This window comes from Bicyclus anynana, chromosome 5 (genome assembly GCF_947172395.1).
Source record: "Bicyclus anynana chromosome 5, ilBicAnyn1.1, whole genome shotgun sequence".
Classification (NCBI taxonomy): Eukaryota; Metazoa; Arthropoda; class Insecta; order Lepidoptera; family Nymphalidae; genus Bicyclus; species Bicyclus anynana.
Window position 1 is genome coordinate 7,142,532 of NC_069087.1, and position 27,079 is coordinate 7,169,610.

Sequence of the window (27,079 nt, forward strand, 5' to 3'; positions counted from 1 at the left end):
CTTCCACTTCCATTACACCTACTTGAGGTAATCTACCTTTAAAGTCTAGATAAATAAAAAATTAAAAACTTCGAAGGGATTTATTGCTTAGATACTCAAAATACAAAAATAATGTTTAACAAAATACGTCATTTCGTTGCATAGCAAAAATCTATGAAGAGATTCATCCAGTTTATTATTATTTGAGACCATCTACTAAAATATACAAAAAGTAAATTATTTTTTATGTTTTCAAGGCACGTTTTTAGAAGGGACCTTAATACATATAAATATTTAATCTCTTCACAGATATTTCGCTCTAATCTTACCATACCCTAATATCAGTCATACAGATATCACATACTTAAATTCATTCCAATTATTATTTTTGTGAGGTAAACAAGGATTGAACTATACTTAAATCATTATTATTATTAATTTAGTAAGTATAAAACTAAAATGGCAAACTTCATGCAACTCCCACAAGCCTATCTTTGTTATTGGTACAAGTAAAAAGGTGGTAAGTTGATAAAACAGCAAATAAATGCCATTTGTCTAATCTAATGCATTAAAGGTATGAGTAAAGAGACTTATTCTTAACATTTTAGTGTACTTAGTTTTACTAAAAAATAATATTTTTAAAAACATGAACCATTAAAATATTTACTCTATAATGTATAGAGCAAACCCAAATTAAAGTATCAATAAAATATCAATGTAATTTAAGATATTCTAGAATCAATCATAATATTTATAGAAAAATAAATGTTTGATATTCTTAACTGAATGTGGTGCTCAATTACAATTTAAAAACACAAAACAAATTAAAAAATTACTATAAAATACATAATTACTTAATCATTTATTTTCAGTTTACATAAATATATATCACTGAATGATATGTATTTAAACATAATTATTATATTGATATTAGAAATTATAAAAGTGAACTGGGATTGATTAATTGAATTGAACATTGTGGGTATCTTATTATTTTTTCTATTGTAATCTATTTATAATAATGGCAGTTTTCTTAAGTACATTATGTTTAACAACAGACTTATCATTTGTTTATCACAATATAAATTGTTAGTAATCATAAAAAGTTATTACAAAAGCTTGATATTGCATTTAATACTTTTATCTAAACTTGAGCCCAATATTAAAATCTAAGCACTTCATTTAAAGGCAATATATTTTACTGTATAGAATATAGATATCAGGTAATACTGAAACCAATTCAAATTAAATTCATATCTTGATGATACTTATTCTTACTGTATATTTTGTGCACTTTTTTACTTAACAGACACATCTAAAAGTTAAGTAATTTTTTTGAAGCTATATTATTTTTAGAGCAATAAATTTTTGTTCAGCATTAATATTTAATTTTAACAATATTTTACCTATACTCATTTTCATTAATAAGAAAAATGCATCCTAAATAAAGATAATATTCATATATACTAATTACGTAAATGAAAATCTCATTAAATTCTGTGAGATCATTACAACCCACAGAAATAAGTTTAGGAATTTTGTAAGCACGCAAAGTTGGTTGAGTTTAGAATCCAATCACCTCAATAGTTGATTGTTTAATTCTCGAGTGTATTCTTTAATTTACAAAACTATTAATTTTCCTTAGATTTGATAAAGCTTTTATTAATTTGCTACTCAAATAATACATAAAAATATACTTCTTTCCCTCTTTCCCCATCCTTTTGCCATAAGGTGGTCAAGGTGATCAATTTCTAAACTTTAAACAATTAGCTTATCATAGCTGACAATAGCAAATAGCAATCAGATCATTCAATTTCTGTGGATTATAACAGACAGACTTATCAATCCACAAATCAATTCTGTAGACTATACAGATCCTACAACATAAAATTATCTAAAACACATATAAATTATGCAAAATAAAATAGGAATGGAATATCCTAATATGTAATAAAAAGAACAAGGAATGGAGATGGCAAACCATGCTTACAACATAAGATAAAATGCTATAATTTTTTGGTTTCAACTAGCAATTTTTTACTTCTTTCCAAAAACAAGCAGTCTTATGAGCATACTGTTGATGCACGGCACCTGTTTCTGTTGGTGCATGGTCGGCATGTCTGGGGTGTTGGACTCAAAGTCCAGAGCTACCCGCTGTGCCACAAATGTAAGCAAAGTCAAGATGTCTCGGTCAGCACCTGAGTATCGAAGCTCTTCACACAAAGCCTGCATAAACCAGGAACCTCTGGTGGTGTTCCTCCAAGAATAATAACCAGGTACGGTTGAATAGGCTATCAAAAAGTCAGCATGAGTGGGAATTCTATAAGATGCACTAGACAAGCCATCCGTCTCAGTTCTATTGGAGAGGGTTATTCCTCCATCCAATTTGTCGCCCTGGCAAGCTTGTATGAAGAAGATTTTCGGTTTTCCTGCCAATGTTTGGCACCTATCTGCGGTGAAGTGATAAAACAAATTATCTGGCTTGTAATGAGTGTCTTTTGCATACAACATCCCCAGCTCTCCGTGGGATAGCACGGCAATGAGCAAGCAGTCGTTGTCGGTGTGATCCATTTCAGATATTTGCTGAAGATACTTGTTAACGTCATCAGCTTTGCGGTCGACTAGAACGGTCACGCGGAATCCCAGGCCTTTTAACACACGAGCCAAGTTGTCGCTGTCGACATTTGTACCTGTGCGAGATTTCAAACTGTGTATATCGAAATGTTCATGATTGAAGATTATTGCCATGCCTCGATTCTTATGGTTCATGTTATAATAGGCAGCATTTCTGTCTACTGTCATCCTAGCATAGCGACGTGCCGACGAAGATTCGTGACTTCCGCCTCCCCATGCGTCGCCTTCATCACCATCTCCACCGCCGTTAGGTCTTTGTTCTGGCTCAATCGATGATGGCTCACTGAAACCATTGTCTTGCACTTCAGACATTTTCTTTGAGTGGATGTTAGTTTCAACTCTTATTCTTATAATATCTTAGAAAAAAATACCACGCCACAACGAGATTTCAAGAATCAGGTGCACAAGTGCAAAAGAATAATAATTTCACAAATCACAACTCAACTCACGGCTCACGCAACACAAATCAAAATTAAGTACAAAACAAAGACAAGAGTCAACTGACCACAGAAGCAGAACAAAACACACGACAAATAAAATAAAGTCAATTGACTGACAACTCCATAGTCTATAATTTAAATCTTAATAATAATCTGCGGTCACTCTCAAAGTTAAATCATGTTATGTTTATGAGCTTAGACGAATTATATATTGTAGGTGTCATAGGACCTAGGGGCCGAAGCTTCAGTACAAAGACTTTTGGTTGCGGAAATAAATTAGTAGGTACAGAAATCAGACAGTAAGAGTGCATTAATTTCAACTATGTTTACATAGTGAATTGGTCTAGTGGTGTAATACCAGGTAGGTTAAAATAAACATGAGTTCGATCCCGGATAACAATAAGATTTTTTAAGTGTTTTTTTTATCTCAATTGTTTAAAAACTATTTAAAAGTAAGTGTTCCTCGATGGAAAAAAAACTTAAAAGCTAAAATCTCCATTTAAAATTGCCGCAGTTTTAGTTCTAAAAATATTCCGTTTGCGGAAATAATCTATCGGAAATAATCGGAGTCTATAATCTAATCTGTGTTGTTGCCATAGATAATGCAGACTCGACTATGATAGAGTATTCATGGAGTATTCTAGAATTCTAGATCTATGGGTAGATTTGAAATTGAGTGTACCTTGGAGGAATGAATTAATTCCGCCGAGGTACAGTCAACAAGAACAAGTACAACAACAAGAGTCAAGAGCACGTAAACAAATAAATAAAAAATCCTAAAAACACCAAAAATATTTTTTTTTTTATTGAAAACCACGTTACCACCTCTAAGGGACTGCATATATAATGTATCATCTATGAGGGACTGTAACATTTGTTCAGTCGTCGGTAGGTGCTATTATATTTATATAGTTGCCATAGTTCCCCCAAAAGATACAAACAATGCTCAATATATTAAATAAAGCACACTCATAATACACTGCTTATCTAACGAATATTTATTCCTATAAATTTGAAACATAAATCTTAGTAAAAGTAATGTCTATATTCAAAATACAACAATGGTGGTCCAATGAAAAGTTGCAAAGTGAAGAGTATATGGATGGCATACAAAATGAAAGTTGTATTATCGTAGACAAATTTAATTCACATAGTGAAAGCGATTTAATTATTCTCGGCCAAAGTTCCCTAATGAAGATTTACAAACCTCTCGTTGATCAAAACGAATCTCATATAATTTTAGAGACACAATTAGACGATGTTGTGTTACAGATAAAAACAGGAAAATTTTTGGCGTGAGTCTTTTATTTTTATATCAGCAGCCGATGTTGGTACCTAGAAACCAACGGAGGGTACAGAGGTAAAAAGAGGGTTTAACTTTAAACCACCCACTTCAGAGCCAGACCTCTCTCCTTATAGGAGAAGGTTAGACCCACCACGCTGTTTCAATGCGGGTTGGCGAGCTAAGGGTGCTAATGATGATGACCGAGACCAACACGACAGCTTAAATTTCTGTGCGAGGCACGCGGTGTCCATCAACTATAGGCTGAGAATTTTTAACTGAATTTTTTCAACTTAATATCCCATAGCTCGACCCAGGATTCGAACCCAGAACCTGGTGGCCCGATACCACATAGGCTAATCACTGGGCCAACAAGGCAGTTAACTTTTATAGTTAGGTAACTTACGCATTAAATACTTCTTACGCATTAAATCAAAATACTTATTCATAACCCCTGTAATGGTCTTCTTTGCCACAATCCTTCATAGTCAATGGATTTCAAAAGAACACCTTTCGCATACTTGAGTCCCAGAGCTCTTAATACCTACTTACTTATACTTTTTTAGGAGTTGCGCTGATCGTCAAATACTAATTTTACATCCAAACAGTTACGCGATTTACCTGCTGGAAAAACAAGATGGTCATGCAGGTGTTGGTAAGGTTATTTATGATTTATCTACTTTAGCGAGTCTTCCAAATTGCCTCTTTTTGTTAAGATACGCGTATTAAATACGTGGGATGACTAAAACTTTGTTTCCACAGTAGCTCTGTACTCTGGTAGTGACTGACCAGAGTCCAGAACTACCTAGTGTTATGGAAATTGGAATTCAAAAATGTTATCATGATAAGGTAAGGCCATTTAGCTAAAGCTGAAGGTATTCGTATTTCTGGGTTCGATTCTTGAGCTCCGATGAACAGTAGGTACGTTTTTATATGATTGGTGTTGCGCCTAGGTAATCGCCTACGTAAACGGATGACATAAGTTTTTAGCTCATATAAAAGACGTCTGAGTAGCCCCTTTGCGCTAACCGTCAACTCACCTAACACCACATGGACAAGTGCATGTGTCTGTTATGATGCTAACACAAAATAAACTTAATAATGCTAACATAAAATAAACTTATAACTGCAGTTCAGCAGTACGTCTTAGACGTGAAACTTCTTTAAAATAATATTAGACGACCTAGGCGTAGGTACCTACCTACATACCGAAGTTTACACAAATCATGCACCTGGAATAAATATCCATTAGGTTATTTAACTACCTAGTAAATATTAAGTATACCAAATCAATTTAATTAAAATCTTAATCTTTTTAGGAGATCAAAACATAATCACCCCTGTAATAAAACATTCTTTTACGAGAAGAGCTCACAGCACGACTTGCGGTCCATTCGGCAACTCGAAAAGCAGAGACCTTATTTGCATCCAAGCTTTGGACGGCACATTGAGTATATTTGATCAAGACACATTCTTGTTTATGTGCATTTTCAACGACATAATTATACCTGGGCCGATTAACTACGTGGCTACTAGTGATCTATTCATAATTACGAAATCAACTTGGATACTGGAAATCTACAGGTAAGAGTAACAATAGTTAGCGTTTAAGCGTCTATCTTCCGAGATGCCATTTGTTGACGCGTTCTGTGAAACGTTCAACGCAATCACTTGCGTTCAAGCAAGCGCGTATATATTGAGACATAACCATATGTTTTCTGTGGCATAACTGAAATCCTTGAATTCGACACCTCAAAAGGTGCACAGGTTTGTTAACCGGGTTGCATGGAGCCGCTGGATGCAAGTGGCTTAAAAATGTCTTGTTTGGAAGTCCATAAAAAGACCCATGTTAAACAGTGGACGTCCATCGACTGATGATTGTGACTGTGATGATTACTTTCATACCTACCTACTATTGATAAAACAAATCCGAGGGCACAGCTGGCTACCATCGCGTGGCCCCTAATCAGAATAGCACATTAGATTACTTATTAATAGTAAAATACTTTTAGTTATCAGCAGTTATGCGAATTCAGTGAGTTAAGCATGCGACCAAATAAGAATAACACCCGCATACCGCAATGGACTTACAACGCAGGAGAAGAAATCATGTCAATACAAGTAATTCGGGTACGTTATTTGATAATTATGGTCTAATTTTGGTTTGTTTTTGCCACAGATTAATTTATACAAGTGTAAATTTTCAGACGAGCACGAATTTCGCCAGTATTATTGCGTTAGGCGAAAGGCACCTCTACTGTTTCCAAGATAATGGATTAATGAAATATATTATAAGATTTGATTATATACCAATTTGCTTTCACGCTTATTTAATCGGCTGGTACTATGGTAAGTATAAAGAACTGCACAATTATTGTCTTGGTTTTATTCTGTACTAATGTTTCTTCTTACAGAACCTAATTCTAGATTGCTTGTGATGGTAACGTCAGAAGATGCAAAGTTATATGTTTACGAAGCCACGACACTGCTGTGGTCATGCGATTTGGCGCACAAGGCAATATCACTTTCCCGATGTTTTCTAAGCTCTCTGCCAGGTGGACTGTTGACGTTGTCAAATAACGGGATAGTCAATGTTAGTTATTTGGGAACCGAACCGGACTTGAATCCAAATGCCATTCCCATTAACGAAGCGTTCGATCCTAAACAAGTACAAGACGATTTAGAGAAAGTGGAGGAATCCTTGCAAAAAATTATGGATGCCAAAGAAGGTAATGACAATTTTTTTGTTTAACATATCTGCGAACGGCATAATCTAAAACAGGATCCTAAGGATAATAAACATAATATTAAAAAAAACGTTTTAAACAAAGTGCAGACTAATACAGATTTTATTGGGAACTTTCGTTAAGCTAAAGTAATGTGTCAGCTCACACGGTTGTTATCTCGTTTAGGTTTAGACGAACATGACATGGACACAGAAGATATAATCAAAATAAAACTCGAGTGCGGAAAACCTGCAAGAAATATTTTTTCCCAATTTGAAATAGAAAACGCAGTAGAACCTTTGCAAACGTGTCCAGTGATTGTTGTCATAACATGTGAAGATCCAAAAAATGTTCAAAGCCTACAAATAACTTATGATTGTATACCGCCTCTAATTTCATCTGAGACAACAATATGTCTAGACACTATTAATGGTACAGAAATAGTTGAAACTTATATTATCCTATCAGGAGACGCTGATATCTCTGAAAGTAGAATTAATATAAAATTTACGGTTACCGACAATATGGGAAAAGTGAAGGTACTTTCAAAGAGTACATTGCTTCCACTTGGTTTATATTGCTATCCTTTGGAGGCGGTAGAAGAAAATAGTTATCAAATGACCATTGAAACAAATCAGACCAAACTGGATCTAACTGAAATACTGTCAGGTAAGTTAAGTTATACACCAATTAGGTAAGCAGAAATTAGTTAAAGAATTTCCTTCTTCACATTGTATTCAAAATGTTATCCCTTAAGATTTTAGTAAAGAAGAATTAGCAAGTTATATTTCTAATGACACACTAACTTTCGCATATCGGACGTCGCAAAAAACTGTAACCATTAAAGCATACGATAATAACATGTACAGAATAGAGGCAAATGAAGTTACAGAAATAGCTCCGATGTTGAACCACTTTGTACAGAGACTTGAGGACCATTACAAGCGTATAGATGTAGCAGAGTTCGAAATGAACGTTGGTATTAATGGCGAAATAATTCGACAAATAATGCACAAGTTTTTGAAAAGCGTTGAATTGCATGCTCGGCAAAGAGTTAAATTAAAAGATCTAGAAGTAAGTATAATTTAGAACAATACAACTTTAATAGAAGACAAAAATCTAATGAATTACTTTTATTCACTAATCAGGAAGAACTGAACGTGCTTCAGAGACAATTCACTTTGATACAGAAACGATTACTGGTGCAATATGGATCTTTGCCTCCAGGTGATTGCGATCCCTTGGAATTCCTCATGAAAGACACACACGAGCGAATTAAAACTGTAGCTCATGAAATCATGGAAAGCAAAAACTGTGTGGTCAGGTATGTAAGAAAATTAACTCTAAATGGATTTACAGAAGAATGATTTTAACTATATGTATTATAATTTTACTGCAGGGCAGGGAATACGATGCGGACAATTGGATCTCTTATTGTTTACATTCTGAAAGAGGCAGTTAGCGACCATTTGAAGGTCAAACTCATTGAAGAAATGTTGTCTTTAGAAACACTAAACGGTCATTTTCAGGTAAATAACTACACTATCAAGTTCAAGGTAGAATGTATTGATATTGATAGATTGTTCGTAAATCCTAATGTGTTAATATGGAAATGTGTCTTCAGGAATGGGAGGAAGCCGTTGCTCAAGTATCTTCATACATTCTCAACAAGATTCTCAAAAAATCAGAAAAGGATAAAGAAAAACTAGCGCCCGTCACCGATCAAGATATACTCTCACAAACCAACCTTAAGAAACTTTTAAAGCAGTTGCGAGTCATATTGGAAAAAGTATTTTTCAATGTTCAAGAAACAGCTACTGATGAGGGCAAGGGAAACATAACACGCATAGAAGAATTTGTTGAAGTTATATAACTATTTATTAATATTATAAGGCCAGTAAGAATTTACAAATTCTTATAATAAAATTGATTTTACAAACAAGAAGCTTTTTAGTGCTAGAACAGACAAAGTGGACATCGCGCGGTTTTTAAAACATTAATGATTTCTTATGCAATATAAGTATCGTAATTTGATAGTATTTTTTTATAGTACCCGTTTTTGTTCTTTAATTTGTTTTATTAAGGGGATCTATAGAAACAATGCTGATCACCTAAGCTTTTAGATTTTTTAGATATCAAAGACTATAGAGTCTACAGATAGAGCGAATGAATTGTAACCGCGGATTCCCCTGTGTCTGAGCCAGTTTAATCAATTAAATAGTGTTTATATTGAAATATAAATAAATTATGAATGTATAAAAAATGTCCATCATTCAAGCGACATGTAAAAGGGAATAGAGCGCAAGATTTAAGTACAGCATGTGTACTAGCAGTAGAAGAACCTTGTCGCGTCATTTCTTCTTAGCGTCCTTCAGACCAGCTCCAGCGTTGAACTTGAAGAATATTATGTCACCGTCTTCAACGACGTAGTTACGGCCTGTAACAAAAAAAAATAGATATTATTTTGCCCATTTTTAAGGATATCATCTGTCTCTGGCTCAAAATCGCAACCCTGGACACGGTTGGTGTAAGGCCGGATTACATGGAAAAAAATGGAGGAGACTTATGCCCAAAAACGGGCGTTCCAGTAATAAATATGAAGAAATAAGTAAAAATTTACTAAATGGACTATAACAATGACTGAGAATTTCCTTTTCTGACACAAACATTTTTGAAATTAATGTTAACTTGAATCAATATTTGACATGTTTTGTTAAGTAATGAAATGAAATGTTAATGATATTTGTATTTACTTTGAAATCACAGGACGAAATGATTAAGTTGGACAATACCATATACAAAAATATAGAGATATAATTATTTAGTTTACCCTCAATATTATATTCTAGTCATCAAGTACCCTTTCTTTAAGAAAATTTTAGAAAATAAACATAAAAACTAATTCTAATTCTTAAAAAAATTATAAAGTCACAAAGAGATGCCATATAACACCAAACAATTGTGAGTTCACTCTGACCCATAAGTGATTTTGAAGTCATCCATGCATGACACCTTAGAATGGTCGGTAGATGAATCCACTTTATGGGTCTTAGAATGGTCCACCTTAACTTTTTTTCATTATAACTTCGCAGTTTGTGCATTTAGCCAGTCATCAAATAATATTTATTTTATGAAATAATTTGCTTTCTTATGGTGAAACTTGAAAGTGATCAGCTTTGGTAAGACAAAGGTAACTTTACAAAAACTGAAGAAAATCCAATTAATCACATAAAACACTCTTGCGCAACCTCCACTTCACTTGTGCTCATTTCCAAAATAAAATGCACCCTATTTTAAGCAATATAAAAATAATAAAAAAAATACAACCGACTTCGAAAACATAAAACGTCCCGACTTAACTAAAAAGCAAAAAATTACATCATGTTATATTACATTATCATTATCATATTACCTACTGATTAGTTTGAAGACGGTGCTAACCCGGTGATGCATTAATTCAAGCCATGTATGAATATCATAAAGAGGTTTTTCAGTATTCTCTCATGTAGTTCTTTCAAAAACGGCTTAAAAAAAAGCAAAAAAACATACGCGTCGAATTGAGAACCTAATCTTTTTTTTTTTGAAGTTGGTTAAACTTTAAAATGCAGTAAATCAATGGAAACAAAACGAGATCAACATGTGATTCCTACACTCCGTATGAACATTATGGATTCCTACACGCCGTATGAACATTATGGATTCCTACACTCCGTATGAACATTATGGATTCCTACACTCCGTATGAACATTATGGATTCCTACACTCCGTATGAACATTATGGATTCCTACATTCCGTATGAACATTATGGATTCCTACATTCTGTATGAACATTGTGGATTCCTACACTCCGTATGAACGTTATGGATTCCTACATTCCGTATGAACATTATGGATTCCTACATTCCGTATGAACATTATGGATTCCTACACTCCGTATGAATATCATGGATTCCTACACTCCATATGAACATTGTGGATTCCTACACTCCGTATGAACATTATGGACTTTTACCTTGTTGCCGGTATTTTCCCGCAGATTTACAAGCAGCTTCAGAGCCCTCTTCTTTGAAGTCTTTGTAGTGCATCACTTCAGCCATTATGAAGCCTTTCTCGAAGTCAGTGTGGATTCTACCGGCAGCTTGTGGTGCCTTTGTACCTTTCTAAAAAAAAAAACGATTTTTTTAACACAATGAAGAAATTCTAACTTCAAGTTAACAAGCACTTTTTGAAATGTCATTTTTGTTCGTTTGTTTGTAGTGACTTTGACTATTAGCATATTTAAATTCATAGTTTACAAGCACTTTCGAAATGTCATCATCAATGATAAGTAAAATCAAACCTACAAATTGAAAAGTGACAAGTATTCCAAGCAAGCCTTGGTCCGAGGACAAAAACAACCAATTTTTTGCTATCACCATTTCAGAATATTATTATTAACAAATATGTATTCCAGATATTGGCTGGTGGGAGGTTTCGGCCGTGGCTAGTTACCACCCTACCCAAGACGTACCACCAAGCGATTTAGGTGTGATTGTAGTCAAGTGCTAACTTATAAAGAATAAAAAAAAATAAAGATTGATTTATTCATGCTATTTCGAAGGTTGCGAATATGATTAAGGAGCTACTTTTATTGATAAGGCTGTTTCGTCGTCTATACACATATTCTGTTGACTGATCGCACAAAACAAACAAATAATACGATTATATTTATAATACCTGAATAGTCCAAGCTTTAACTTCATCAGCGCCCGCAGTAAAGAAATATTCCAGCTGCAACGCTTTATATCCTTGGACGATAATTTTATCTAGAGCGCTGAAATTAGATGATTTTCTAAGACTTTGGATTATATTTATTTTGAAACGTTACAATACCATGCGACCAACGACATTATCTCGTGAAGAGAAATAGACAAATATCAACCAATAGCGGCGCAACCGGAAATATCACTACCTCTTTCATTTAAATTGAAAGAAATTAGACTGGGCCAACTTAAGGCGGATTTACATTTGTCTGACGTGACGTGTCGTAACCCATCAGATCAGAATCGATATCATACATTTTGTATGGTAACGTTTACATTTATGTGTTATGACATGTCGTGATGGCTTCTGATGCATCGCATACAAAATGTATGAAACCGATTCTGTTCTGATGCGTCACAACACGACACATAAGACAAATATAAATCCGGCTTTAGCCGCCATCGGTCGACATTTGTCTATTTCTCAACACACGACATGTCGTTGGTCGTATGCTAGGGCCTACTGGAAACTAGACAACTATTTATTTTTTATTTCAGAAATGTACAAATGGTTAGATAAATTTATATAAATCAATTTTTTTTTTCTATTTTTCATTTCATATTCACATATGAATAAATATGAGGAGTCAATCAATGATGAGTGAATCAATTGAAAGTGAGCCAAATATGATGATGATGATGAATCAATGATATTTTATTGTATTTTATTATGTTTTGAATTTACCGAAATTACTTAAAATAGATATCTAAAAAGCAATACCTTGTGATGTTGTTTTCTTTAAGGAATTTTTGCTTCTCATCCGGTTCCATTTCTAGTAATTTGCTCTCTAAAACACCAGAAAACGGAATGAGCGGCGCGCCAGGGTCGTTCTTGTCGATCCATTCTTTTAACTTTGGTAACCTTTAAGTAAATAAAATATTTATATAAAATATACTGGTGGGAGGCTTCGGGCGTGGCTAGTTACCATCCTACCGGCAAAGACGAACCGCCAAGCGATTTAGCGTTAAGGTACGGTGTCGTGTAGAAAACGAAAGGGGTGTGGATTTTCGTCCTAGTTACAAGTTAGCTCGCTTCTATCTGGGATTGCATCATCACTTACTATCTAGTGAGATTGTGGTCAAGGGCTAATTTGTAAAGAATAAAAAAAAAGTACACATTTTGATGTCAAAGGTCTTTTCAGTAAAATGAAAAGAACTTTAAAAAAACGATCGGTCAGTTGGGGGTGGCGTGAATCTTTTTTTAATTTTAATTAAATATTTATTCGTTAATTCAATATTTTAAACTAACCATTTGTTCTTTTTCCTGATGTAATCTTTCTCAGACAAATTCACGAGGTACAGAGCAGGTTTTGACGTCAGAAACAGATATTTGTTGAGCACCTCAATCTGCAACATATTAGGATATGGCTCAAATATCAAATGAATGGATAAAAATAATTTTATTTTTGTATTAAAAAACATTTTTTTAAAAAAGAAGGGTATCAAACAAGCCTACGGAAATTTAAAAATATTGTTCGTAAACTTTTAAGCAATTATAATTTATATTATTGGATACATATATCATACATATTACACCCTCAAAAAAAGGCAATGCCCAACGACCAACACAACTTCGTCCCCGGGAATCCGGGTATACCCCATATAAAAGTATCAATATAAGTATATAAAAGTACTAGCGGACCCGCTCAAGCTTCGCTTTGACTTATTAATTTATTTATTTGCACTTCTTCCCTACCCCTACCCCTACAAAAAAAAATATCCTGTCCTTCTCCTGGCTCTAAACTACCTCCCTGCCAATTTTCAGCTAAATCGGTTCAGCCATTCTTGAGTTATAAGTGGAGTAACTAACACACACACACGTATATATAGAGACCAATAATTAGCAATAAATTAAAATTACGACTATAATTTGAGATTTAAACTATCCTATCTCTCAAGTTGGATCGAACTGCACATGGTGTGCGAATTTTATTATAATCGATTAAGTGGTTTAGGAGTCCATTGAGGACAAACATCGTGACACGAGATTTATATATATTAAGATATAGAGTAGATAATATGATGTATAAATAAGGATCTGGTTAAATAATTGATTTAATAAAAGTATGTTATGTTATGTCTTAAGAATCGCTTTTTCATACATATGTAGCTCCCGGTATGAAAAAATACTTGGGGCCAAATCAAAGATGAATTGAAAATGTTCATAAACGTTGTAGCAAACTTTTTAACAAAGTAATGATCATTAGTAAAGTAGAATATTTTTAGATATTACGTAAATTGCTGGGTGGTTTGGGTAGGCCTAGGTCGGGGATGAGCATCCCTTTATTAACAACTAGCGAACGCCCGCGACCTCGTCCGCCTTTACGCACGCCATTGACGATCAATTATTCTTACGTTTCTTCAGCACCCACGACTATAACTCTGTGCCTAGTGGGAGTTTTCAATATTTTCATACTGTTACTATCACGTTGACGTTTACGCAAATTTATATGGAATTGAAACAGTTGTGCAATAGTGCCACTAGATGGCGCTGGTTCAATTCCTTAGAAATTCGCGTTTACGTTACGTGACAGTAACAGTATCAAACTGCCACTATAACTGCCCTCTGATCGTGTATTGGTCGCTGCGTGCATGTTGGCTCGACTTTTGAAACGTCTTCGCTGCCGTTTGCGCTGCAGAAACGTGAGAATAATTGACCGTCAATGGCTGACTTTATGCACCTCTTTAATCCAGCCCTTACAGTAGTATCGCTGTAAAAATGAAGTAACTTTTTCTATTTTCTCAATGTTTCGTTGGCGTGATGAAAAGTATACTATAACCTGCCCAGGAGTATGAAGAATAAGTTCAAAGTTTCGTTAAAATCCGTCGAGTAGTATTTGTTTCTATAACGAAAATACTGTTTTACTGATAGCATTTTTGGCATCAGTATCGATCACTAATCATCCCTTATTTTATTTTATTTTTTATTTTATAGATTTATTTGAATAGAATTTATTTATATTTAATAGAATTTATTTGTAATTATAGTTATTTTGGAAATATATTTCATGTACAGAATAGACCTCTCTTCAGATTTATTATAAGTATCAGTGGCGTGCACTTTATAGATGCATAAACACAATGCATACCCTAAATATTCATTTCTACCTGTAATAGAGGAAGAATTTCCCATTTTTTACAATTTATACCTATATGCATACCCTAATTAAAAACCTTGTGCACGCCACTGATAACTATAGATTATTTCACGAAATTTTAACCAAAATGATACATACATCAGCGGCACTCCAATCACCAAACCGAATATGTTTCTTTTCGTCACAAAGAATTGTTTTTATTTTTGATAGAGCTTCCTGTAAAAAAGATAAATGTTTTTATTAAATACTAGATTAAAGTATTCTTAGTCTAACTGTGAAAATCGCATTATCTGTTCATAATTTATTTTTTACTAATATCTATTTTGAAATTTATTTTTAATGGCGGGTTGGATCAAAGATTTTATACTATTAGATGTCACTAGCGTCTAAACTGAGGCGAACAAAGGTGGCTAATTGTCTTAATTTAATTTAGTCGAAAGTTAAACAACGAAAGTTCATAATTTATTTTTATTTATCTATTTTGAAATTTATTTTTAATGGCGGGTTGGATCAAAGATTTTATGCTATTAGATATGTCACAAACTGTAACTGAGGCGAACAAAGGTGGCTAATTGTCTTAATTAAATTTAGTCGAAAATTAACCAACGAAAGTTATTTAAACAAATAATACCTAAATACTGTTTACATTGTCAAGTTGTGTGTTCAGGAAGTGTAAAAACTATATACCTAAACATGAATAAATAATGTAAGTAAACACAATAATTTTTTCAACATAAAAATGGAACCAACTTCAAAGATGTATTTCAGTTATTTTTCAACACAAAATTACTAATGTAATAGTAAATGACTAAATGTGTCCAAAAAACAAAAAAAGAATTTTCAAAATTGGCTAATAAATTACGAAGTTATGAGGTAACAAACATTTAAAAAAATACACATCGAGTTTAGAACCTCCTCCTTTTTTTTGAACTCGGTTAAAAACATGTATGTGTGTGCTCAGTGGAGTAGCTAAATTCGGATCACTTTTTGCGGTGATTTTGTAGGCACGTAACATGTCTATAATATAAAATATCATTGGGTTGGATAGATAGAAAAGTTATTACTTACATATTCAGGTTTGAGTTTTTTATCACCCCCGCGATTGACTGTCCTGTCTAGTTTCTCGATGTTTTGCAAAAGTTGTTCTTCGTCTTTCAATCGCAACTCCTCCCCGATAGTTTCCAAATCTCTTATTGGATCCACTTCACCGTCAACATGGATGACGTTTTCGTCGTCAAAAGCTCCTAAAATCAGATGAATGCTTAATACTAGTTTTATATATAACTATGAGCTGACAAACTAAAATGATCAAACGCCAAAGGTCGTATAAAGTTTTTTTTTTAATTCTTTACAAGTTAGCCCTGGACTATAATGTCACCTGATGGTAAGTGATGATGCAGTCGATGGAAGCGGGCTAACTTGTTAGGAGGAGGATGAAAATCCACACAGCTTTCGGTTTCTACACGACATCGTACCGGAAGGCTAAATTGCTTGACGGTACATCTTTGTCGGTAGGGTGGCTAGCTAGCCACGGCCGAAGCCTCAAAGCAGGCAGGCCTGGACCAATTAAGAAAACCTCAATCAGCCCAGCCGGGGATCGAGCCTAGGACCTCCGTCTTGTAAATTAACTGCGCCACGGAGACCGTTACAGGAGGAGGAGTTAATGCCAAAAAGTAGAGCACATTTTGAAAGTATAGTCAATAAAGATTGAAGACACGTGGCAGGCAATCTCAATGGAATCACCTAGCGAGGCTCGTGTGCAGTGGCGTGCCCAAGGTTCACAACTAGTGTAGGTAATAGATGTACAAAATATACTAATTATGGGAAATGCTTCATATACCTTAAACCTAATCAGTCCCCAGGGTAGGCAGTACATATTTGCATGTATTTAGTGCACGCTGTTGCTCGTGTGCTAGGGAGACCATAATGAACTGCCTCGAGTCCGTCAACCTGAGGCGTAGGTTAGGCCTTCAAAATGAATTCAGCAGAGCTGCATTGCTGATCAGTTATTCATAAACAAAATATAGCCTATGTTACTTATTGATAAAGCTTTCATTCCATTGCAGAAGAATTTTTATAATCGCCTTACTGGTTTAGGCGTGAAAGCGTAATTAACATTTTATTTACATTCTCAATTAAGAAGTATTGGTTTTCGTTATGATAAGAAGACTCCGTACTTCTGTAGGAACAGCCATCTTTACCAATTGTAAAGATGCCGTTGAGAATCAATTATTATTATTAAAATTAAATTTACTCACTGCATAAATTAAAAAGAGCATCACACGCTTTTATGTGCGATAAGAACGCATTGCCGAGACCCTGGCCCTCTGCGGCGCCGCGAACTAGTCCCGCTATGTCCACTACGTTCAGGAACGCGGGGACTTTACTGAAATCAACAAATTTATATTTTTTACAGACTTAGTTTTTTTTTTAAGCAAGAATTAAAACAACTACCGGACGTGCAAAGGTACCTACCGATTTGCGTATCTTTGACAGAAAAAAAAATACATTGCTGGTCTGATGATGGAACTGGAAGGTGGTCATAGAAACTTCTATACTAAACAAGATAAGCCTATCGAGTTTGGACTCATTTTGCTTAGCAAACAAAATAACATCACATCATCTTAGATCATTTATATAGTATCTAATATACAGGGTGCTCGGGAGTATTTCCCAAAACCTCAAGGTATTAACGCGACCACTTTTATGAACCGAATTGCATAACTAAACTAAAAAATAAAAATGTTTTCATACAAAGTAATTCAAATAATACAAACAAAGCGACAACGTTGTATTTTAAAATATAAATGCGTCATTATTATAAGGATGCGTTTAAGGGACATATTTTATGATCTATTTACAAAAAAAAAATTAGAACAAATGTTCCTTGAACATTTTGAATTAATTTTTGTTAAAGAACAGAACCCTAAAGTTATGGGAAATACTCCCAAGCTGTATATAATTTTAAGGGTATATTTAAAAAATATATTTAACAGCTTTTTGATCAATTATCGTAGGTATTTTAAGATTGAAGAATATTTACCTGGCTGGCTTGTGATACTCGCAGAGGAAGTCGTACCTCTCATCGGGGACCGGTACCCTACTTGCTGAAATAATTAACATTTGTTAATTTAACAATTCACATATTCTGTTAATTAAGTAATTACTATAGCTTAACCGTAGGTAGGTATAATAAACACCGAATTTTGCTATTTTTTCCGAGAAAACCTTTAAAAAAAGGCTTCAAAGCTTACTTCTTCACTCCACCAGCGTAAGATGCTGAGGCGACAAAAACCAAAGTCGAATTATTACGATCTTTTAAGAATGATAGTGTCAGAGGGACACCATTGAGAATTACAAAAGGTTTTAAATCAAAATTAAACTTGATAAGAATTCAATATTCATATTCCGAGACGTGATATCCCAGTGGTTATGACCTGACTCCGATTCGGGCGTAGGTTCGAATCCGGTCAGGGGCATGCATTGCTAACTTTTCAGTTATGTGCATTTTAATAAATTAAATATCAAAGGACGGTACGGACGGTAACGGAGGTCTTGAAGAAACCTGCATACCTGATAATTTTCTCAACTCTCTACATGTGTGAAGTCTGCCAATCCGCATTTGGCCAGCTTGATGGACTAAGGGCTAACCCCTCTCATTTTGAGAGGAAAGTCGTGAGCCGAATATGGGTCATCATCATCATGTCAATGATGATGATAATGTTGATGATTCATATTTCATCTACATCATGGAAAAGGAAAGACAAAAACCGCAAAGTAAGACTTGCTTCTATTTCCTACTTCTTTATCCTCCTACCTATTTAAATTTCATTTTCATATACCTAGATATAATAAAACAAGATTTTCTTTTAATCATTGAAATTGTTTATTAAATCGATAATAAAATAACTCTACCGATTACAATTAAGATTATTTATTAAAAATAACACATTAAACTCTAAAATTTAGAAATCAGCGTCAAAATAAAGACTGGGGATACTAGACGATACGGTAGAAGACTTTCGCAATATTCCGGAACAGACATGTTTAGCTCTATTTGAGTCACAACATTTCGGATAGTTCGCAAAAGGATTGTCCATTGACCGCATGCGGAGTCCCAATTCGCCAATTAATTTACACCTGGCTTCAAAAATTTTGAATATTTCAGAGTACTTGAATGTTACGGATTTATTTATATTAGAATTATGAGTTTTTAAATATAGAGCTATATAGAGGAGAGCTGATAAACTTGTAGATAAACCTGGATATTTTGGACGAAACGCATTTACAGCACAACACGCATCTGTCATAATATTACCCACTGTTTGCTCAAGAAAACCTATATGAGGTAATTTATCAAGGGTAACCTTTGGGAAAATACTCATTTCTTTAAAAACCTTAATATTATAAAACATGTGAGGTTTAACTAAAAATTTATTGAGACATTCAGCGCTGCAAAATAAATAAGTCTGTTTTTTATAGGCAGCTGCAAACACTTTTTCACCACTCACAAATTTTTGTGATGGTAAATTTTCGGCGTAAGTGACTATACATATTCCATTTTCGTAAACAAGGGATTGGTTGACGGATTTTACTACAGCAGGAATTTCTGGGATAATGATTTCCTTATGACACAAGAATATTTGCGGATGTTGTGATACAAGATTGTAATGGTCCGGACAAATCCAGTAAAAACAGTCTTCATATTGAATAAGGCTTTTATTATAGGGTGGGAAGCCACTATGGCGCAAAGTATTTTTGTGGAAACAAACTGGACATAAATTTTGGTAACACGACATTCTTTTTTGAAATGTGTTTCTCGAAATGCACATAACGTCCACAGGAACAACCGCAGATTTGGTATGTATAAGGTAATTATGTATTTTTGGGATTAAATACTCTATTTTTACGCAAGCATCCTTAAAGCACTGCCACTTGGAATTGTTACCGCTAATAATGTAAAGGTTTCGCGTATCTTCATTTATCCAATCTCTTACTCTTGCACATTTGTCTTGCCATTTGCTATATCTGTACTCAATAAAAGATTGAGAATACGCAGGTTTTATTTTTAACACACTGTAATGAATTTCATTCTGTGAATTTCTCAACACTATTTCTTTATCAGTATTGAGATCGAACACAATGTAAGGGAATAGACCATATTTAGAAAGTTCATGTAATTCGTGTGGTGTCTCTGGAATGCCATCCAGTACAAACCCATTTGTAATTGTACGATAATCCATTGCAACCGTAACTATAGCTTTCACAATAAGTTCAGTATCAATGATCTCACCTTTGCGTAGAGATGCTATCATTTGCAGCCCTAGAGCGGTCCAATACATATTTTCTAGTATATGTCGTATAGCCATACCTTTTGATATACAAATTAACCCATACTTTTTAGCCACCTTTGCCGCTAATTTACTTTTTCCAGACTTAGGAGGCCCTATAATACCAACTCTTAGAGTATATCTTTTAAAATTGATAATATTATCACTATGGATATATTTCAAAGGATTTAACCTGAATTTTGACACATTTTCTTCAGATGAAATGAAATATATGTAAGGTCGATGAATAATAGGAAAAATTTCATTTTTACGTTTGTTTACATTGTAGGTGTTAAATATAGTATGGGGATTTTCCATAATATATACTGGACACATTCTGTTAAACTTGCTTAAGAAAAAGAAGCCTTCTAACAAAAGTATTTCTGCTATATCACAATTTATAATAAATGTTTGTTCGAGAAAGGATTCAGACCTATTTCGAAATTTAGATATTTTGGACAATGATCTTCGTACAACTTTGTGTAAAGCTCGTTTACCATCTATAGATATTACTTCTATTTTTTGTTCTTCTGCAATCTCTTTTAATTGCTGTATATTCTCATCCTCTATTTCATAAATACTTTCTAATCTACTATTTATCTTTTCAAGAACATCTTCAGCTTTTTCCCATTGGCTATGATCAGCAGGCTCCGGGTTTTCTTGAATAAATTCGTTATAAGCTTTGAATAAATTTACATCAATGTTAGATGATCCCAATGGATCAGCATCCATGATAATACTGACCTGAGTAGACAAAATATCTGCAGGTTGTTCTTCTGTATCTTGAACAACGTTTACCATAATTTCATCAACAATTAGTTTAATCACAATCGTCTGAGTAACAAAGTTTTGCCATTCTTTTTTTTCTGCTGCTAATTTCTTTTTTGCTTGATTTTTAGCTTGAGTTAGTTGTAATTTCCAATTCTTTAGTTTAATTGGTGTAAGTCTATCTAACGTAGTTCCTAAGCTTCCTTCAAGTTCCAGAATTAAATCAGGTATACAAAAACAGTTTATCATATCTTCTACATCAGCAAGCAATTTAGGATATCCATCGATTATGATTCCAGAATTATTAAATGGATTTTCAAACCAAAGCTTTTTGATTATTTTTTGCATAAGTACTGACAATAAAGGTGCTCCACGTTCAAAATAATTACTAATTAGCCTCCGTAATTCTTGTTCATTATACACAATATCAGACAAATTAAAATTTTCCTCATCAATCTGAAACTCGGCTACTTCCTCTTCATCGATGAAATTATCAGTAAAACTATTTTCATATTGCCACCCAATTTTCTTAAAATGTCTAGGTATTAAGAAGTTATTCACAAAGTCTTCAAAATCTATATGCATTAACCCGAGTTCTTTAGCTAAAATTTTCGATATTTCAGTTTTTCCGCTTCCAATACACCCAATAACGCATATCCTTAATGGAGGAATATTTTTAAATGGTTTATTATATGATAAATATTTCGTTATATCATGTAGTAATATATCGCGACAATTCTCATTGCTAGAATAGTATAGTCTATTGTCGTAAGTAGCTGAGAATTCTGGTTTACCTTCCCGTAATACACTATAATCGTAAAATGCTACTGGACAGTATATATTCATATCACCTAAATACCTTGGGTCGTTATACATTAAGTTATTTTTTGGGGTTTCATTTTCATCTTCACGAATATCAGTTTCCTCTTCATTACTTAAACAAGGCTGTAAATAGCCTTTGCGTACTTTTAACAAAACCTCATCTATTATTTGAACATCACTTTTGCTTTCTAGTTCTATTTCTATAAACACTTTATGATTTTCTTCTAACTTTAATTTTATAGTACTCCAATTATCACGAAATCTTTCAACATTTTCAGAAAAAGTAACCGGATCGAAGTCATTGTTTTTTGTTTCTTCATACACGAAAATTGAGTCAAATGCAAGTTTTATTATTTCATCAATTATAATTTGCATATCAAGGAGATTAGTGTCCGGCTTTTCTTGAAGTAATTTTGTTTTCACCAAAACATCATTTCCTAACAAGTATCTTTCATGGTAGTTCTTGATATGTGTTCCTATATTGACATAATGTTGAATTAAGTCAGCGTCCATGTCCCTATTTTCAATCAAAGCTATTGTGTAATCTGGTAATACTTTTGACTCAATTAAATAACCCCAATAATCCGGATTTGATGGAAACCCATCAATTATAAATTTTCCAAATGTTTGTTCTGTAAAAAATTCATCAGACTTAGAATCTGGCTGTATAATATTGATGATTTCAGACACTAATTCTGCCGGTGATGGTTCTATTTCTTGTTGTAGTTCATTGCTTGCTATATAATTATTTATTGCTTCGGTAACATCTTCATCACCAAGAACTGGAATTTTAGGTTTGATTGCTTCAACTCTTAAACTTGCTGGAGAATATTTTAATAAGTTTTCATCTTCTAATAGATTTTTACATTCGTTTAAATTATCTAATGGTAAAAATGAGAGCTGGTTCCTTAAAACATCTAATTTGTTAAAAATTACAATATCTTGTTTATCTTCCTCCAGATTTTTGGCAAGTAAAGTAACATACTTAGACAATGAGCTAGATACTGTGTTGAACCATGTATTTAAATTTGATGTTCTCTCCAACTCCAAACTTTGCCATTGGGCGAATCGGGCATCTTCAATGTTAACTATTATTTCAGATAATATGGTATTAGCGTATTTGTTATATTTTTTTAGTTTTTCATTTTGTAATAATGTGTTGTAACAAATAACAGGGGCATTAAATAACCATGCTAAGCATTTAGACATCATTGTTTTTCCTGAAGATTTTGTTCCCAGTATAATAATACGACAAGTTGGTTCTAAATACTCAAGCTTTAGATAAGGACGAGGATTTCGGCAAAATGACACCATGGCATTAAGTGAAGACAATAGATATATGTGATTAAAGAAAGTTACAGCAAACTTATAATTTCCTTGTATAGATTGTCTTTTTTCAAGTTCTACAGGACATCTATTATACCAGGGAGAAGCATATCTGTTGAACTTTACAGCCCCACTCCAAATGACATTTAATTCTTCAACTTTTGGCCAAAACTCTTCCATATCGACAGATTCTTCAAGGTATAGGGGTTTTGGAATAATCACAGGTTTAATAGGCATAACTTGCAATATTTCCATTGCATTATTTGTCATCTCATGAACAGAAACTCGACCATCTAATTTTATGACGAAATTGGGGTCAACATCCTTTAATTTTTCTTCAATAAATGTGGTTACTGTAATTTTAAAATTGCATAATTGATCAGTAGAGTTCTTCCTAAAATTTATAGGTAGTGTACAATTGTACTTAGGATTAAAAACATGGGAATCAAACGGTTTTTTATATTCTGTCATGATATAAGACGCCGGCCATCTAGTTTCATTAAAATATTGACCAATAAATGGATTAAAAGTATTTGAGCTGCTTAGATAGTTTAAAAATTTACGTCCTCTTTTTGCAATAACATCTGAATTTGGGCAAGTAATATATATTATAATAGTAGGTTTCAATTCAAATAAATCATAAAGTTGTTGCAACAATACTGTCTTTTTTGTCTTACACACCACTTTTGAAGGAAATACAATATCTCTACACGAGTCTAATAAAAACTTAGGAAGTTCAACTATTTGCTCTTCACTTTCTTGATCTAATTCTGGTTCTTGTTCTGCTTCCTCTTCTTCTACCTTACTTTCTTCAGGTATTTCAGAAACATCGGAACTCATAGAAGAATGGGATAATACCTTTCTTATTTTTTTCTTTTTAAAGTTGTATATCAAATCAATTAATATATCTTCAACAACAAAAAGGGATTCTTCTCCTATTAAATTATTAATAAAATATTTTATATCTCTGCTTGACGTAACTAATGGAAATTCTGTTATAATAAAACCTCTATGTTGCACCACTGGTGATTGTAATTTGCTTTTTAAAATTGTCATTATGGTATCAAATTTGCAAACTTTATTATGCCTCATATTAAAATCTAAGCATTTTCCTGTAGAACTTTTTTGATTAATTTCATCTAACAGTACATTTCTTGGGCATAGATGAATACAACCAAGTTTTTTTGACAAAGATTCTCCTAACCTGTAAACTCCAGTACCATCTTTCCCAAGAATTATATATGTTCTTGGTTTCTGTTTCAAGTATGCTTCTTGGGCATCCATATCTGCCCAACAATTATAGAAATCTAAATTTTTAGGAAGTGGTATATCAGTATTATTCAGGCCTAGAACTGCAGCTGCCAAAGGCTGGCTTTTGATTTCATTTGTACTTTCACATTTTTTATGGTAGCTAGTGAATATACCATTATTATTTACATTAATATGGTTCACATCAAATCTATCACTTAATTCAATATTATTTTTATATTTTTCGAATTCAAACATCTTGAGATAAAAATAATCAAATAATAAAAATTTGACATTAAATGATTCAATTGTGTCAATTTTAGTATTTTTTTTTATAATCAAATGAGTTTTGATTGCATGATACATATTCTAGAAATAATGAAAAAAACATAGACTAATTCTGTCTAATATTAATGCTAGCGGACGCCGCGACTTCATCCACGTGAATTTATTTTTTTTTACACACCACACTGTAAACATGTATTTTTCCGAGATAAACATAGATATATATAATAGCCTTCTCTATCTACCAGTGAAAGTCCCGCTTAAATCGGTTCCGCCATTCCAGAGATTACTTAACAAACAGACAGATAAAATCCGGACAAAAAGGGTTGATTATGTTTTATCAAGAGTATTGTGTAAATAACTATGAGCTTTTGAGAAAATATACAAAAGTTTGTTAATGTAATGGGTTTACGACACCACACCATCTGAACCACTACTTGAGTTCTAGTAGTTTATTGTAATAATGAGTCACTAACATTCATCAGAGATTAGCAAGAGCAATGTGAACAGACTGTTGTCTGTTGTTGGGCAAATTTGATGTGTAATTTCAATGCAGTTGCATAAACAAGTCACTATTTTCTCATGGTGAATAGACTGTTTGTCATCTTGTTGGTTACTGGTTAGCCTAAGATGACTATACAATGACGACAAGGTTCCGGATTCAAGACTCGTGTTGAATGTTTTGGATTGAAGCTCCATCTCCAATGAGGAACACCTAGACTTGCAGCGGGCCATTAAAATAGATTCATTATGATTTTTCATTCTTTTTCCTGCACACGCTACACTTACACACAGCATTCCTGCTTTAAATAACCCAGAGTGAATGCTGCTAGTGTACATTGTGAAGTATGGATGAATTGTGCGACTGTGCAACCAACTATACACTCACAGCTCACTTCAGTGTAGAGTAGGCCTTGAAATATTATTTGCCATATTATTTTTAATAATTCCAATATACCCAGTCCCCTTTTAGTTGTAAAGTTTGTGTTTTTGTGACTGTGTGAGTGAGTACGACAATAGTCCAGCAGCAGTCCAGGGTTGACAGTGGTGTTGATTGAGGCTTAAACTTACTTATTTATGCTATATACATAATTAATGCATGTGTGTGTTTGTACAATAAATCAGTATAGAGAAAATAAACAAGATATTAAGGAAATGATACTTATTTTCATTGGGGTCTATGGTGCAAAACGGGAAGTTTTCAGCAGCAGCTTGACTTTTAGTGAGGACATTGAAAAATGTTGACTTTCCAACATTAGGTACTCCAACAATGCCCACTTTTAAGTTTGTACCAACTCTTCCAATGAGAGGTTTCTTCTCTGGTTCCTCTACCTTTTTAGGAGGCATTCTGAAACAAATAAATACTTGTGAACTACATACACTATACTATATACTACACACTATACTATAAACTATACATTATTGATTTAGACTGGTGCTAATGGATGCTATTGGTTTTCAAAACAAAATTTAGAGAGATAAAATAAGTATAATTTTGAAATTTATAATGTTCAGTATATTATAAACACAAAATATTAATGAACCTAGCAATTAATACTAGGGAAAAAATAATAATACTACAAGATAGTGTAAAATTAACTAATAAAAAAAGTACCTAGTTAGTTTTTTTACATGGTTTAAAATGTGTTTTATGTATTATGTAGCTAGTATTAATACATAATACAAGTTACTATAAAGTTTGTTACAAAGTTATTTTGAAATATTCACAAAACTATGTTATGAAATCTTGCATTATTATGTTGTACCTACTTGTGCAATATTTCCTACCTTACCATAACTATAATAGTAGTTATAATTGTAGGTAAATAACAATATAATATTAATAAAAGAATTAGAATTAATAAAGATTCTCAGGAGCATTGATTCAAATGCAGCATTTATTACTGAATAACTTCTGTTTCAAACCAAGATTTTAATTTAGATATTGGACTTTCATAACATTAACAAACTTGGTTTGTTTTCCTACACGTTCCACGTGGATTTCTTAAATTAGACGAGAAGAAACGAAGAAAGTCTAGGTGATAACCTTTTTCCATAAGTACCTGTTGTTTTTTTTCTCAATAAATGTGGAGATTTGGAGCACAACTATAGAACTTCACAAAAAGTAATTCAATAAGTTAAAGCCTAATATTTTAAAGGTAGATATAATTTCTACTTTTCTATTTAGTAATTATAATTAACAAGAAAAATACCTTACACGATGCGGTTTATTGGTGCGGTGCGGTACGGTACACAAACGTCAAAGTGACAGTGACTGTGACAGAACACAGAATATCGGTAAACCCATAGACAATGATCGGTTTTACTCATGTTACA

The 27,079-nt window shown here is 33.3% G+C and overlaps 3 protein-coding genes across 7 annotated transcripts; 1 reads left to right on the plus strand and 2 right to left on the minus strand.

Annotated features, from left to right (window-relative positions):
• Positions 1 to 66: 66 nt before the first annotated feature.
• Positions 67 to 3,131, minus strand: LOC112054726 (caspase-1). Its single transcript, XM_024094603.2, has one exon. The coding sequence runs from the start codon at positions 2,923 to 2,925 to the stop codon at positions 2,017 to 2,019; it is 909 nt and encodes a 302-aa protein (XP_023950371.1). The 5' UTR covers positions 2,926 to 3,131; the 3' UTR covers positions 67 to 2,016.
• Positions 3,132 to 3,213: 82 nt separating this feature from the next.
• On the plus strand, positions 3,214 to 8,934 carry LOC112054723 (protein PTHB1). 2 transcript variants are annotated; one of them, XM_024094596.2, is made up of 11 exons: positions 3,214 to 4,348; positions 4,902 to 4,990; positions 5,655 to 5,919; positions 6,348 to 6,465; positions 6,543 to 6,684; positions 6,750 to 7,064; positions 7,248 to 7,730; positions 7,819 to 8,135; positions 8,210 to 8,385; positions 8,461 to 8,590; positions 8,686 to 8,934. In XM_024094596.2, the coding sequence occupies exons 1-11, from the start codon at positions 4,092 to 4,094 to the stop codon at positions 8,932 to 8,934; spliced, it is 2,541 nt and encodes an 846-aa protein (XP_023950364.2). In that variant the 5' UTR covers positions 3,214 to 4,091. The 2 variants fall into 2 exon arrangements, with proteins under 2 accessions (XP_023950364.2, XP_052737741.1); XM_052881781.1 differs by having other exon boundaries at positions 3,221 to 3,941; positions 4,902 to 5,919.
• LOC112054724 (obg-like ATPase 1) lies at positions 8,917 to 27,079 on the minus strand. 4 transcript variants are annotated; one of them, XM_052881782.1, is made up of 11 exons: positions 26,961 to 27,079; positions 25,905 to 26,090; positions 18,007 to 18,063; positions 17,222 to 17,349; positions 16,032 to 16,207; positions 15,102 to 15,179; positions 13,115 to 13,212; positions 12,587 to 12,727; positions 11,780 to 11,876; positions 11,076 to 11,223; positions 8,917 to 9,498 (listed from the first exon to the last, which is right to left on the minus strand). In XM_052881782.1, the coding sequence occupies exons 1-11, from the start codon at positions 27,071 to 27,073 to the stop codon at positions 9,413 to 9,415; spliced, it is 1,308 nt and encodes a 435-aa protein (XP_052737742.1). In that variant the 5' UTR covers positions 27,074 to 27,079; the 3' UTR covers positions 8,917 to 9,412. The 4 variants fall into 4 exon arrangements, with proteins under 4 accessions (XP_052737742.1, XP_023950367.2, XP_023950366.1 ...); XM_024094599.2 differs by having other exon boundaries at positions 18,007 to 18,067; positions 25,909 to 26,090; positions 26,961 to 27,078; XM_024094598.2 differs by having other exon boundaries at positions 18,007 to 18,067; positions 25,909 to 26,090; positions 26,956 to 27,061.